The sequence below is a fragment of the Lacerta agilis genome, chromosome 3 (assembly GCF_009819535.1).
Source record: "Lacerta agilis isolate rLacAgi1 chromosome 3, rLacAgi1.pri, whole genome shotgun sequence".
Lineage (NCBI taxonomy): Eukaryota > Metazoa > Chordata > Lepidosauria > Squamata > Lacertidae > Lacerta > Lacerta agilis.
The window spans coordinates 37672739-37688825 of NC_046314.1; the positions used below are offsets into that span (position 1 = coordinate 37672739).

The window sequence follows — 16087 nt, forward strand, 5'->3', positions numbered from 1 at the left end:
ACCAGCATCAAGATTATGCAGGAGCATGAGCAGGCTAGGTTCCTTTAGTTTTAATTCCTTTAGTTTTAATTCTATATTAAACCATGGAGTCAGCTGAGTGTGTGGCTATCTTTTTTCTTGGTTTTATTAAAAAACTCTTCTTTTTTAAGCCTTTACCAAGCAGATGGTTAATGGAATTGCAGCCACCTGATGAAGAGAGCTCAGAAGTAGCTACCAATTCAGCTCCAACCTTAAAGAATAAATATGATTCTACTTACGCTGTTAAACAAAAAGGTTTGCTTTAACTCTGGGGGATTTGACGTGGGTATCTCAGTAGACTTTTAACTTCAGCATTTGTGGATTGTTCATTCTGCCCTTGATTAAAGTAGCCAGAGCATAGTTGGCTTAGCTGAAAATTAGAAAAGAAATGAAAAGTGGCTACCTTTTTTCCCTCCAAAGCATGACTCTCTGAATGTAGTTCTTGTTGCTTGCCCTAGAGTCCCATATTTTAGATCCTCTGTCTCCATTGTAACTTGAGGCCACTGCAGAAGTTCAGTTTGCCCAGTGCATCTCCCCTTCCCCTAAGGATGACCATAGCTCCTACCACACACTGCTACTTTCTCCCAGTCCACCACATGTATAAATTCAGTAAGGCTCAGCAGTACATTTAGTCTATTCATGTTAAGTTTTTTTGTGCTCCTTGTGTAGTCCAACCTCTTCCTTTTCTGAATATCTTGCTGTAAACCCCACCATATTCTTTTGGATAACTGGAACTATTGTTTTAGAAACTGAGGAGCACCACAAGGAGCCAAGTACCATAGAACCAAGTTGCCTAGAAAGACTACAGCAACCCTCTGTTCCTCTTGAAAATGATGAAAAGAAACAGTTAAGATTAAATTATCATGCATCTGAAAATAAGTGGTTTAATCTTGAAGCAATGCACAAAACAAACTTGGAGGTAATTTTATTGACTTATAAAAGTGATTTTTTTGGTTATGTTGTCTGCATTGTCAATAGTACTGAAATGTAGAAAAAATCCACCTTGCCTTGTTTGTAGTGATACTTTAGCCACCCTGAAATCCCTTTTTGAGTAGAATAAAAGTTGTATAAAGAAATATGTTGAGTCACTTGTACATTGGAACTTCTGCTCCCTCTCTTGTTCCCCTGCACCCCATGAAATCTGTTCCAGGTGGTTGGAAACCCCAGAACAGATTTTGGGAGCACATGGGGAGAAAGGATTTTCATTGCAAAAGTGGAAGGCCTTTCACGTACAACTTCATTAGATACAATCCTTAGTGTAATACTTTAGTGGTATATCATGTTCATTCAGTGTCTCATTGCCAGGAAGCAGTTCATAGCTATAAATTAAATCCTGTTTTTAGTCAGTGGCATTCAAAGATGGCACTAGCAAAGAGGCATCTTTAAAATACAAATATAAAATTTGTATTGGTAGTGCAACTAACCAGTAAAGCAGTGGTCTTCAAGACATACGTGATACAGGCATATAATTTAAATCCCAGTATTCCCATCTCTAGTAGGCCAGAATTGCTTGAATATGGTGTTGTGTGGACAAACTTACTATCAAAACCTCCTAAAAGTACTTGGTGCTTGCCTAGTGTTTAGATATGCATGACAGATCACATGCAAATGCTAGTACAAACCATAATATTCAAGGGATAGGCAGAGCTTTGAATTCCAGAAATGTGTGCGATTCAAAGATCAAGTGAAATTGCACCTTTGAGGGGCTCCCATCCAAGGACTAACCAGGCCTGACCCTACTTAGCTTCCTAGATCAGACGAGATTGGGCATGTTCAGGGTAGTATGGCTGTAGACAAGGATTTTAATAGCAAGAAAATGGAAAACCGAAACCATCGCCTTGAAGATCGAATGGCAAGCCAAACTAATAGAGTACTTACAATTAGCAAGGAGAATGGGGGCAATGAGAGGAAATTCAACACAAGAAGTAAACAAGGAATGGTCAATAATTAAGGAATATCTCAAGGGGTACTGCAATAATAAATGCTTTCTGGCAGATATTGAATGAGCCATGCAATATAAAGTATTTGTTAAATAGTTAAATTAATGAAAAACAACTTCACGTAACTGTGTAAATAATAGTTTAATTGTAAATTAGTACAATGGGCATCGTCGGAAATTTCTTTTCTTTGCTGATTCAAACAGTGGATAACATTATGTCTTTGCCTTTATTCACAATTTCATTCTTCTTCTTTTTCTTTATTTTTTCTTCTGTTCTTTCCCGTTCCTTTCTTTTTATATTTCTATTCTTTATAATCTTTATAACACAGTGAATGTTGTTCTGTTGGTATTGCATGTATTTTAAGAATCTGTCTAATAAAATCTTCAGTAAATTTAAAAAAGAAAAAAGAAAAGAAATTGCACCTTTGATTTCCACTTAAAATTTATTTAGCAAGCACGCACTAGTAAGTGGATTTTATACGATGTATGCTTACTTGAGAACCGATGACATTTTCTCCATTTTATAGGGGAAAACCTCAAGTGCTGAACAGCCAGCATTTCAAGTTTCTAAAAGATTTTCACCACCAGAGTCAATTTTTCGAAAACTTTCACCGCCAGAGACTGCATCAAAGATAAACAGTCAGTCACTTGTTGGCCCAGTAGCTAGCAACAACACACTGCGAGATTACATGGCCTGGTAACTTGTTTGTTTGTGTGTGTGTGTGTGGTTTATTTTTTCAATTTTAGTTTTTGATGGAATTTGCTTTTGTGCTGTTTAAGCAAGCTAATAGTTATATGTACTAAAAAGAGGTGTGCGTCTTCAGTGCTGGTTAAAGTATTTGTAGAGTGCCTGAACTTGAAAAAACATCCACCATCAATAATTCTGCATGGCGTAAAAATGCAGCAGCAGCAGTAGTTTTATTTATTGTCCACCCTTTACCCTAAATGGATGCGAGTCACAACAATTTAAAATGCATTAAAAACAAATTTAAAACAAATTCCAATCACTGTGCCAATCTAAACACCCATGAGGGTCTGCACAGAAGAAATTGGCCTTCCAGATATTTGGGGCATAAGTCATTTAGGGCCGTAAACATTAACGTGAGCTCCCTGAATTGGGCCCATTGGCAACCAATGCAGCTGTTTTAAAATAGGGGTTATATGAGATCTAAAGGGAACCCCAGCTAGTAAACTGGCTGCTGTGTTTTGGATCAGTTGAAGTTTCTGAGTTGTCTTCAAGGGCAGCTGCACACAGCATATTGCAAGAATCCAGTTTGTAAGTTCCCCGAGCATGGTGGAGTACAGTGGTCCAGTAATTTCTGCCTGAAAGGGGCTGTAGTCAGCAGACCAGCTGTGGCTGGAAAAGGGACTCCTTGCCAATGAGGCCACCCGAGCCTTGCAATGACAATGTTTGATCCAAAAGGACCTCCAAGCATCCCCATCCGCATAGCTGTCAACCCTCCCTGCTGTTTCCCAATGCTATAATAAGGGAATTTCCTGCAAGAAAGGGGCAAGGTTGACAGCTATGCATCCGGAACATGCCAGTTGCCCTTCTCCTGGACTTGAGAACTTGGGACACATGACTCCTCAGTTTTTTCAGCATCTATTTATTGGCCAACATCCAGCCTACTACTGCCTCCAAGCACTCGTCTTAACACCTCAACCTTCTCTTCCAAGTCAGGGGAAGAGAAGGATTGAGCTGGGTGTCATCTGTGTATTGATAGCCTCTTTCTAGAAGTACATGCGCTTCAAATTAAGATTAAGTTTAATATTTTTTTTAGATGTTTGGAAAGTTTTATTTTTTTAAAAAATGCTAGAGCAATGTATTACTTATTTTGAGCTAGCTTTAAACTTTGCATTTAACTTCAAATATTGTGACTTGGATAAAAAAAATAAGCAGCTGGTTAAATATATGGTTGATTGCAGGGTGGGGGTGGGGTGGGGGAGTGTATTGCTGCTTGTGCAAGGATTGTAATGCTCAAATGCCTTTGACCGTTTCAGTACTCCAGTTGTAACGAATAATTTTCTTCGCCTGAGTAAGGACACCACACCATACAACCAGTTTCCCTATTTGCAACCTTGTACTCCCTCAACTCCATTCCAAGTGCGTACTGGATTACCGGTAACCTTTCTAAAATAAATGACTCTGAAAGCGCATTATGAGATAGTGAAGGAAACTGATTCATAGTGGGCGCAACCCATTCCTTACGGACAAGCAAGCAGTTAGGAATTTTTATTGTTTTATCACTTGTTGTTTGCCATCCTGAACTCCTTTAAGAGGGATGGTGGGATATAAATTTAAGAAAGAAAGAATGTACATTTAATTTTTCATAACATGGTTGTCTTGTTTTAAATAGGTAACAAATTTCCATTTTATTTCTGGATTAGCAGTTTGATGCTATGCCCTTTAAGCTGTGCTTGTAATCTGCAATGTGTTGACAATTTTATATGTCAGCCCTGCAAGGGACTATCAGAAATACCTGAACATACTAGTAAGAAAGAATATTAAGTACCGTATTTTTCCTTGTATAAGACTAGGTTCTTTTACAAAAAAAGGTTTAAAATTGGGGCTCGTCTTATACACGGGTAGTGCTGAGAGGTATTTACTTAATTTGGAGTCCCCCCAAATAGGGGGCGTCTTATACATGGTGGTGTCTTATACATGGGAAAATACGGTAAATATCTAACTTATGTTGCTTTTGATGTGTATTTTTTAAATTCAGATTTCAACTCCTTCACCTAAAAATGATTGCATCAGTATTAAAGGAAAATGGTACACTGTGCTGAAACAAATCGGCAGGGGAGGATCAAGTAAGGTAAGATTTTAAATTTAGGTTTTAGTTCATTGATAACTGTTGCTTGTGGAAGGTGGTTTAAAAATAATCACTGACATAACATACCATGCCATTGCTTCCCCTGTCCCCATCTCTCTTAAGCAACACCATTCTTTTTGTATTGTGCTTGTAATTGGTAGCTTCCCTTACAGGGTAAGTTTAAGAAGGTCCCTGACCTTGGTGTATTTAACATTTGGAAAAACAAGCAAAGCTGGTGCTTTTTTTTTTACAGGTGTTTCAAGTACTTGATGAAAAGAATCAGCTTTATGCTATCAAATATGTCAATTTAGAAGAGGCAGAGGAACAAACTTTAGAAAGCTATAAAAATGAGATTGCACACTTAAATAAACTTCAGCAACATTGCGATAAGATTATCCGACTGTATGACTAGTGAGTAATTGTTTTTACAAACCCAACTTAATTAAAAACACCTCCCAAGTGCCATTTCCCATATATGACTTCATTTTCATAACTTCTTTTAGTGAAATTAGCAAGAAGAGTATCTACATGCTGATGGAATGTGGAAACATTGATCTTAATACTTGGCTTAAAAAGAAAAAAATTAACCCATGGGAGCGGAAGAGCTTTTGGGAAAATATGTTGGAAGCTGTCCATACAATCCACACACATGGTATCTATAAAAACTTATTTCTATGTATTTGAAGACTTCTACTGAACCTTTCAACACTTGCTGTTCACAGGAATGGCTACCAATGAATTACTAGTCAAATAATGCATTAGATTTCTATCTTTTTATGCATCCATAAACTGCCTCCTGGAAATCTTAACAGAGAGGGACATATGCTATTTGACTATTTGTTTGCATTGCCTTAACTGTTTATATAACTATAATACTTGAATACTTTTTAAAGCTCCATCTAGTTATCTCCATCACTATCACTGCAACTAATAGTCTAGTGTGCTGGGAATGAGCTGCCACAATCGTAAGGCTCACATGTTCCGCATTCTTACCTTCTGTGCAAGTAGGAGAAATTCAGAAGTTTCCTCTTTCACTTTCGATTAACCACAGTTTGCTGTGTCATTCTGGCCTTGGATTAAAGCTAATCTTAACTGCAGTTAGTTTAAACAAGCCAGCTTCAGTAACTGGTTTGAAGTTAAAACAAAATAAAATAAAAAATTCCTTCCAGTAGCACCTTAGAGACCAACTAAGTTTGTTCTTCGTATGAGCTTTCGTTTTATTTTGTTTTGACTATGGCAGACCAACACGGCTACCTACCTGTAACTGGTTTGAAGTTAGCTTAGGATTGGACATCTGGGTTGGGTTGTGGGGCTCTCGATGGGCTAGCCCCTCGTGTCCCCGGCCAGGTTGATGTTGAGGGAGCTGGTGCCAGTCAGGAGCAGGAGGAAGCCAACCAGGTGTAAACCAGTGCTTGTGATTTCTTTCCATACAAACCACAAGCAGAAACCAAGATTATGCTTGTGGTTGGTTTCCTCCAATGCACAGCAAAGTCAGGAAGGAGTAATGGGCAGATGTACTTAGCAGTGTATACCAGAATTCATGCAAGTTAACTATTTGTATTACATGAAATTGAACTTTCATTTTGGTATAATGTTCAGTGTGACCCAGGCTAGTAGCAGCGGTTGAATGGAGCATTTTAATTATAACATTCTGGGGAAAAGTGTCTTGTTTTGTAAATTAACATGAACTAGTTCTAATAGGGAATATGTTTCCAGAGGGGTTTTGTTTTCCTTTGCTGTACAATGATGATGGTTAGATAAAAACCTGTTCCCTGTGTGAAAGTAAATCGATTTCTTAGAGGAGGGAGAATGTCACAGCCAAATTGCAATCTCCAAGATCTATTATCATAGCTACAAAAGAACTTGGTTTTTCCTCCCATCCTTGTGTGTTGGGCCAAGAAGGTTTGTAGGATTGGTGTGAGAGAACAGAATAAATGCACATATTTTTAATTTGTACTAATTGAACAAATTTTAATTTGCAGGTATTGTTCATAGCGATCTGAAACCAGCAAACTTTCTGCTAGTAGATGGAATGCTAAAACTAATAGATTTTGGCATTGCAAATCAAATGCAGCCAGATGTGACGAGCATTTTTAAAGATTCACAGGTGAGACTGTTGAGGCATCCTTGTGCTACCCTATTATGAATAAAATAGTACAAATGTCTGTTTTCACAATGAGGGGACATCAGGAATAATGTGAGGAGTTTTGTGGGTCTTGATTTGTGTTTGCCTGTTTTAGGCAGGTTGCAGGTCTAGACAAAGTCATGGCACATGGTTTCCTGGGGTGTGGACTACAGGAGTCATAACTACCACAGATGAAAGAGAGAAGGGATATTGCACAAAGGTTCATTGGAAGCTACCTTATACAGAGTCCGCTCTTTGATCCACCTAGCTCAATATTGTCTACACTGACAACAGCATCTTTTGGGGTTTCACACCATCTTTTCCAGCCCTACCTGGAGATGCCAGGGATTGAACCTGGGGTCTATTGCATGGAAAGTATGTGTGCTATGGCATGGAGTTGCAGCCTGAATTATGTCCGGTTGCTGCGGAAATGTTGCAAGGTGTAGGTTTTATGTCTGCATCCAACACAGATGTATAGCAGTGTATACATGCAGGGCATATCCCACTTCAGATAAGTCTGATAAGAGTATTCATAAAGGGTGAAATAGCATAAAATTTCACAGAGTTAGAAAAATACTGTTTTGTGGGTTTTTTTAAAGCTAGGAAATAGTTAAACATAATCCAGCTCACTTAGAATCAATACGTATGTAGCAGACCTAATCCCATGACAAAGTTTAAGAGGTGGGGAGTGGGCCATATTATTTCCTCCTTCTCTCCTGTCCAATTTAACCACAGTCAATGGATACTTTGGTTCGGACATTAGCTATGGCTCCTATTTTACCAAAGTTCTTAGCCACCCTCAAGTCCTGGTTACGCACAGAATCTGATTTGCCTTAACCACGGTTAACATCCGTGTGGCTATATTCCTTAGCTTCAGTTAAGGCAACAGGAGGAATTTTCTCTGAAAGGGCAGAGCTGTGGAGAGGAGGTGCACAATCCCACAGAGCACTCTTAATTACTGTAGCTCTGTTGCTTGAAACTGACTTGCCAAACCTGACAAAAGTTGCTGGTGGCTTTATTGGGGTGTAGAATTGGGCATATAGTGTAACAACACCATTTTGAGTACAAAGAATATATATATATATATATATCAGTTAATGTAGACATTGTCTGAATCATTGAGTGTTGGATTAGAATCACTGAGGAATTTTGAAAATTGCCTGTATTACTATTTTCTCTGAGATAAAGTTGCCTTAAACATTATGTTAAGAGCTTTCTGAAGTTTCCTAGACAAGCTTGTTTTTCTGTTCTAAAGTTTCTAATGAACTATAGCAGGATTTCAAGAGGATTAATTTAAATAAAGGTTTGTGAGCATTGTTTTTCAGGCCCCTTTTTAGGGCAATTTTTCAAACAAAATATGAGATTCTATATTTAAATTATCCGTTAATTACATGATTATATTTTTTATTGTTACCAGGTTGGCACAGTTAACTACATGCCACCAGAGGTAATTAAAGACATGTCTTCCAGTGGTGAAAATGGAAAACCAAGGTCAAAGGTAATAACATACCCTGTGGTTGAAGGAGGGAAATGCTTTGGTTTGGATCTTACTTTCTAAATTTACACAAACCCAGGAAAAAAATCATTGGGGGTTTTTTGTATGCAGTGAATAAAGCAGTCAGAAAAAAGCTTGTAATGGGCAGTGTGGTGTGACAGTAGCAGAAGTTGAAGTAGCATCAAATTAGAATTGACCATGGGTTTAATAAGAGCTTCATAATGGATTATATCCAGTCCCTGCCTAAAGACACTGCAGCCTTCTTGGATGGCTGGCAATCGGGGGATCCTTCGGGAATGCCTGAGATGGGCAAGAGGCTGCAGTAGGAATGGGGGGAGGGGCATCTGATGGAGACGGCTTACTGTGTGGAGGAGCAAGGGTCCTTATACTGGCGCTGGATGCTTCCAAATGAAAATTTGTGAGAGGAAGATCTAAAATGTGAAACTAGCACCTAAGGCAACCACATGGGAGAGTGAACTTTGGGGAAGGGTTGTCTCTGATTTTAAAAGCATAAAGAAAACTGTTTGGTTTCTGTTAGACATTGCAGTAAGGACAGGGAGATATTTTGACCCTACACAGCCAGCAAAAATACCGCAGAGGTCAGGAAAACATGCCTACATATGTACATATGTACATAATTTTTGGTGTGCATTTCTTTTCCACAGTTTAAACCATGCTCACATGACTACCACATAACGAAAGTAATTGTTGTTGTTGTTCAGTCGTTCAGTCGTGTCCGACTCTTCGTGACCCCATGGACCAGAGCACGTCAGGCACGCCTATCCTTCACTGCCTCTCGCAGTTTGGCAACAGTGCCCCCCAATAAAACCCCCAAACAACACGCCAGCCCAAGAGTCTGTTCAGCTTTTGTAGCTGAAGTGAATCAGGGGTCTGCCTCCCAGGTCAGACAGAAAAAGGCCTGCAAGGCAGAGAACAGGTCTCCCAGGACTCACAGCCCAGATCCGCTACGGCAGGCACCCCTAAACTCGGCCCTCCAGATGTTTTGGGACTACAGTTCCCATCATCCCTGACCACTGGTCCTGTGGTCTGTCTTGAAGTTCATTTTTTAAGAAACTTGTGTAACGGTGATGTTAGCCAACAGAAGAGCCAAAAACACTTTGTTTACACTATTTTTAAAACGATTAAACTTGCTGTGGTCTGTCTTGAAGTTAATTTTTAAAAACCTTGTGTAACGGTGATGTTAGCCAACAGACGAGCCAAAAACACGTCAAGGTTTTCACATGCATTTTCTAAGTAATTTGTTAAGCAGCCCCATAAAGTATTAGCATTCCCATCATGCAGATGGGGGTATGAGGTGGGGAGCAATTTATTTTACTATTGTGCAAAATTGGTTCAGCCAAAGACTTGTGGGCTTAAGTGAGCAGAGTAAAATTGCCCTACATTAAGTTGCCTATGTTCATTTTCTTCTATAAGCTGACTCCTGTGCCAGCATGTTAAATATACACAAAACGGAGGCCCCCGTTGTCCATATTCCTCCTCTTCTGAAACTCACCTACTCATGCTGAGTTAAAAAGTAGACATTCCAGTGTAACAGGTTTATGTTTCAGTCAGTGCGAGGTAGTATGAGAGAATCTTTATCATTGTATTCCATTTTCTGTTGATCCCTTGCCAGGGCATCAGTTTCTTAAACAATTTTTATAAGCAATATTATTCATAATTTTAAATGGTCTGCCTTTGAAGCAATGTTTCCATTCTTTTAAATTACAAAACTGATAATGTAGATTTCTCTGTGTGGTTTTAACTCTGCAAATTAATTTTCCTGACAATTAACACCCCCCTTTCGGCAATATGCATCGACGCAAAGGTGTGTCATTGATCAGATTTTGAAATATAGACGCTCTCCTTCATTGCTTAATTGTTATGCTATTGCACCAGGTTTTATAATTGATTGCTTATTCAGTTGTACCACATATGTTAATGTAATAGCAATAGCTTCAAAGCCATTGTGCTAATTGTGTGAGGCATATCTATCTATCATCTATCTACAGTGGCACCTCGGCTTAAGAACTTAATTCGTTCTGGAGGTCCGTTCTTAACCTGAAACTGTTCTTAACCTGAAGCACCACTTTAGCTAATGGGAGCTGCCGCTGCACCGCCAGAGCACAATTTCTGTTCTTAACCTGAAGCAAAGTTCTTAACCTACATTATTTCTGGGTTAGCATAGTATGTAACCTGAAGCGTATGTAACCTGAGCGTATGTAACCTGTACTATCATCTATCTATCCTTGCCTTTGTTTTTGTTGTTGTTGTTGTTCAGTCGTTCAGTCGTGTCCGACTCTTCGTGACCCCATGGACCAGAGCACGCCAGGCACACCTATCCTTCACTGCCTCTCGCAGTTTGGCCAAACTCATGTTAGTAGCTTCAAGAACACTGTCCAACCATCTCATCCTCTGTCGTCCCCTTCTCCTTGTGCCCTCCATCTTTCCCAACATCAGGGTCTTTTCTAGGGATTCTTCTCTTCTCATGAGGTGGCCAAAGTACTGGAGCCTCAACTTCAGGATCTGTCCTTCTAGTGAGTACTCGGGGCTGATTTCTTTGAGAATGGATAGGTTTGATCTTCTTGCAGTCCATGGGACTCTCAAGAGTCTCCTCCAGCACCATAATTCAAAAGCATCAATTCTACGGCGATCAGCCTTCTTTATGGTCCAGCTCTCACTTCCGTACATTACTACTGGGAAAACCATAGCTTTAACTATACGGACCTTTGTCGGCAAGGTGATGTCTTTGCTTTTTAAGATGCTGTCTAGGTTTTGCCTTTGTTTTTAGATCAGTCCAAAAAATGATGTATGGTCATTGGGTTGCATTTTATACTGTATGACCTATGGAAGAACTCCATTTCAACACATAACAAATCAGATTGCAAAACTTCATGCCATAATTGACCCTAGTCATGAAATAGCATTCCCTGATATTGCAGAAAAAGACCTCCAGGATGTCTTAAAGGTAACCCTGTGTAAATTTGTACAATATCATTTTGTTTAGCAGTCTTAATGTATATATCAAACAGTTCCTGACTTTTTATCATTTGTGGCTGAGGGGTGGGGGTGGGGGACTACATCTGGGCTTGGATCCTAAGAACCATGAAAGGAAGCTTACAAAAGGGGACTTTCTTGGTTCTCCTCCTTCCTAACGTTTTCTCCCCCTGCCCCAGGGAAAGTTGAAAGGTCCCTCTGAACAGCTTGCAGTGGGGCACAGACAGGCAGCTGCTGAGGGAAGGAAGAAATTGCCCAAAATCTGGCAGAAGGTCCTCTTCCTTGAGAGGGTTTTTTTTTGGGGGGGGGGTAGAGCTGTAGTGCAGAGGACAGAGACAAGAAAGAGTACATTCCACAAGCATCTTTTGGCACCTGATTCTTGGGAATCAAGCTCTGTGCACTTTTATATGTGTTTGTTTCTCTCCAATGCCTAGGCAAGTTTAAGAGCACCATGTATTTTTATTTTTTTTTAAAAAGACAATGTATGTTCTGTGTTTGATTATACCTGAAGAAGATACAGCATACAAGTGTTTTAGGTAAAAAGTTCTTCTTGGCTCCTTTTAGATAACTATAGCCTATTGGAAAGAAGGTGGCGTTCTGCTTAATCTTAGTTTATTATCATCCATTATTATTATCATTGTTCTAACATGGCCAGTTTCTTTACGGAGTTGATATAACTTTTATTCATTTAGTGCATCATTTGGACCAACTGTTTATTTAATCCTGTGACGTAGAACAGTACTTCCCCCAACTTTCCCTCCCATGGACAACTTGAAAATTTATAAGGGTCTTAGCAGATCACTTAGTGGGTTTTTTTTAAATCTGCCTGCTGTAGCGATTCTAATGCTTTGTGCTAGATGTGGTATGAGTCTTAATTTTATTGCTTCTATTAATACGTTTGTTGTATGACAATTTTTAAATTCTGTAAGTTGTAATACAATAAGCATATAAGAGAAGCAGTAAAATTTAAATTGTAAGTGTTCTTCACAGAAACTGCAGGGACCGCCTGAATAAGCTGGTGGGCCATGGATCACTTTTGGGGAAACATTGATATAGAATATTTACAGAATCCATTGCATTGTGAAACAGCAGGCTGAATCTGATGCTACAAGGCACAAACTAGATTAATGGAGTGCACTTTTAGTTCACTAGGGATACCTTCCCTATATAAAATGTGGGAAACAATGTTGAGATACAATATTCTTTAGAAAACTGAATTTTATTAATTCCATCTTGTAATTTCTCCCCTCAGCGCTGTTTGGTAAGGAATCCCAAGCAAAGAATATCTGTCTCTGAATTGTTGGTTCATCCTTATGTACATATCCAAACCAATTCACAAACAGGTAACTATCTGTTACTGAATTTCACTTTATTTTGCCAGAGTTTTATATAAAGGTGTTCATTCTCTTGTCTGATACTCTCACAGAGTAAACAATATACCTGCTAACCTAAGTATATCGCCAAGTGCTCTGGTATCTTTATTTTCATACAGCTTAGCTGGACATTTTAAGCATAACCAGATTTTAACATTTTTCTAGTGGGTTCAAGTACAAAAGCGACAACAGAGGAAATAAAGCGCATCCTCGGTCATCTTGTTGGTCTGAACTCTCCTAACTCCATTTCTAGAGCTACTAGAGTAAGTAAATGTATTTGTAGCAGTGGTATTGTTACTAAGAACATAATATTTATAATACTTAAAGCAGAAAGAGAATGTAGAACTGATACAGTTCGTATTTTTATTTATTTATACTAAATAAAGAAGATACAAAACAAGACACATAAAAATTCCACTAGGGGCAGGAAGGTGTGTGTGACAAAAGTGTACTGAGGAATGTTGTGTGAGATGGACATGAGAGGAGGGTGCAAAAATAGTGGATTTGAGAAGCAGCGGATCTTAATAAGCAGTGGTGAATGGTTTGGTGTATAAAGAGAGGAAAGGCTTTCACCCTAACAGGGAGTGACATGGTATAAAACAGAAAAGAATATAAGCTCGTAATCTTCAGAGCAATGTGTTATGGCAAGTAAACAAACCAGACAGCACTTCATAATAGTAATACGTATAAGGGAAATGCTCTCACTTAAAAGAAAGATTTGGTTGGCATGCAGGAGGCATTCAGAAACGAGAGCAGTAGTTCCTCCTACCCACCTGCTGAAGCTCAGTCTGTCACCCATTCATATGAATTATTGGGCATGTTTCCAGTGCTAGGTCAACTCAGAGTAGACCCATTAAAATTAATTGTATGACTATCGTAGGTCCATTAATTTCAGTGGGTCTAGTCTGAATAGAAGCTAGTTGAGTATAACCTATTGTATTTAAACTATATGATGTTTCCAGCAGAAACTTCCCTCAAGGCATTTTATTTAAATGATTACTGATCTTGTGATAAAAACTGAGGGACACAGTGAATTAAGGGATTACGAGATTAAGTAAACCACAGTCAAGGAAAAATCCCCGTGGGATAACTGTCTTGCGGGGCAGCCTTCTGCTAGACGAATGCCTTCGTCTTGCGAGTTTTTCGTCTAGCGAGGCACCACTGTACTTTGAAGATGAGGGACCTCCAGTGGCCAGGCACATCTTCCAGCCGGGACAGTGGACCTGTGGGGCCACTTTAGTAGAGAACACAGAGCTTGTCAGACTCACACTCAAGGATGCCTTTGCACAATGGAAATTGAGGCATCTCAAAGAGGGCAGGGGTGGTGGTGAAAGTTTTGAGGGCAAAGGGGGGCTGTTGTTTCACAGAGGATCACTATATGTCCTGGGGGAGGCCTTAAGAGCTAAGATCCTCAAACAGCTTCACGACAACCCCACAGCAGGACACTTTGGGCAGCACAAAACCATGCTATTGGTCACACGTGACTTCTGGTGGCCCAAGGTTTGGGAGGATGTAAGTGATTATGTCATGGGGTGCAGGGTGTGTCAGAGAGCCGAGCGGAAAAGGACCGCACCAGCAGGGCTGTTGGAGCCGCTGCAGACCCCTGACAGGCCCTGGGAGGTGATCTCCATCGACTTCATCACAGATGTTCCCACATCCAAGGGAAAGACAGCCGTCCTGGTGGTAGTGGACTTGTTGACCAAAATGGGCCACTTTGTGGCCTGCCCCAGGGTGGTGTCAGCGGAGGAGACGGCCAAACTGTTTGTGGATGATGTTTTCAGGTTTCATGGCATGCCCTCGTGGGTTATTAGTGACCGTGGAGTACAATTCACCTCTCATTTTTGGTGCATGCTCATGAGTTTGCTGCAGGTGGAGGTGAGCTTCTCCACAGCCAGGCACCCGCAAACCAATGGGCAAGCCGAGAGAACCAACTCCATCTTGCAGCAGGGAGCTCCAATCCTCACTCAACAGCCCTGGGGGGTGGGAGGCCTTTTTTAATCCAACCGACGAAGAATCCTTCCTAGGGTTTCCCCCTTTGCTCGAAAGCCCCAAGGATTGGGAAAGAGTTTTTGATCCCACCAAAGAGAGTGAGGAATCTTTCGCCAGCTTCCCACCCTCGGCCGGCAGCTGGAACGCATTGGGGGATGAGGGGGGGGGTGGATGTCAGGTAACCGTCAGAGACCAGTGGGGTGGTGCAGGGGCTGTCAAAGGACACAGAGCCCAGCACTGCGAGCCCTGGGGGAAGGAGGGGTTAAATTCTGTGCACACAATACCGTTGCTGGCTCACTTCCCAGAATCAGTATGACACTGGCTAGTGTGAGCATTCAACCCCTGCTTATGGAGAGGAATTTTCACTAGATTCTACATGGAAATGGCATATTGACAAGAGGTCGTTTATCACAAAAGGATCCCTTTCCCATGGAGCTTGCAGTCTAAATTTCATCAGTGACTGGGAGAGAGTGGAAGGAATTGGGGCTAGATTTTTTGTGGGCAGGGGGAGACAGAGTGAGATGGGGAGGATTATGTGAGAATTCAAATAACTATGCTTTCAACTGGGGATATGGGGGAAAGGGTTAAGTCAAACGCTCCATGCAAAATATGAGCTTTGAAAGGGGGGGGGGGTTGAAAGAAAACATGATAGCATCTGATGATCTAATTTGCTTTTTTATGTTTCAGGCTTTATACGAGCAGTGCAGCAACGGTGAAGGGTTAGATGTGTCTGCTTTTGCAAACTCTGACAAGAAAACACAGAGCACAAAGTGATACATACAGTTTAGCTTCAAAAAGTGTTAATGAGGACTTGATAAGACTATTCTAGGCAATAGTTGGTCAGTTTAAACTGAACTGCTTTGCCTCTGATAATTGTTTTATGGTCTAAATGTTCTTTGTCATTTGTTTATCCAGTATTTGTATGATGGGACAGTCATTCTTGCTATATAACTTTAACAGATTGGTTCAATGTGTGGGTATTTGAGTACAAAATACAGATGAGCCTTAAAAGTTGAAAATGTGGGAGATATTTTGTTGCATTTCTTTAAATCATGAAAAAAAAGACTTTGGGTTAGAACAAACTTTATTTGCAAGCCTCTAGTATTTGCCAGTATTTTTCTTGGAATATTGACTTCTTTGTTTTCGTTTACTGGTGATGTGGGACACTATATAATTTAGCTACTCTTATGCTCTGCTTCTTGTTTTATGCTGTTACAATACCGACATGGACATGTTTTGATTTATAAATGACACCAGATGTTGTAATAAATAAGAAATGAACTCTGTAAATAATAGTAATAATAATAATAAAAGATTTATACTGTTATTCCTAGAATGTGA

General features: G+C 40.0%; 1 protein-coding gene across 1 annotated transcript in view; it reads left to right on the plus strand.

Annotated features, from left to right (window-relative positions):
• TTK (TTK protein kinase) overlaps window positions 1–15801 on the plus strand; it is a 33286-nt gene extending 17485 nt beyond the window's left edge. Inside the window, exons 10-22 of the mRNA XM_033143290.1 lie at window positions 150–273; window positions 765–937; window positions 2485–2653; window positions 3952–4079; window positions 4681–4773; window positions 5024–5181; window positions 5274–5422; window positions 6753–6877; window positions 8313–8393; window positions 11179–11355; window positions 12637–12727; window positions 12923–13020; window positions 15434–15801. Coding sequence (XP_032999181.1) covers window positions 150–273; window positions 765–937; window positions 2485–2653; window positions 3952–4079; window positions 4681–4773; window positions 5024–5181; window positions 5274–5422; window positions 6753–6877; window positions 8313–8393; window positions 11179–11355; window positions 12637–12727; window positions 12923–13020; window positions 15434–15520 — 1653 coding nt within the window. The 3' untranslated portion in view covers window positions 15521–15801. The remainder of the gene's footprint in view (window positions 1–149; window positions 274–764; window positions 938–2484; window positions 2654–3951; window positions 4080–4680; window positions 4774–5023; window positions 5182–5273; window positions 5423–6752; window positions 6878–8312; window positions 8394–11178; window positions 11356–12636; window positions 12728–12922; window positions 13021–15433) is intronic.
• Window positions 15802–16087: the final 286 nt, after the last annotated feature.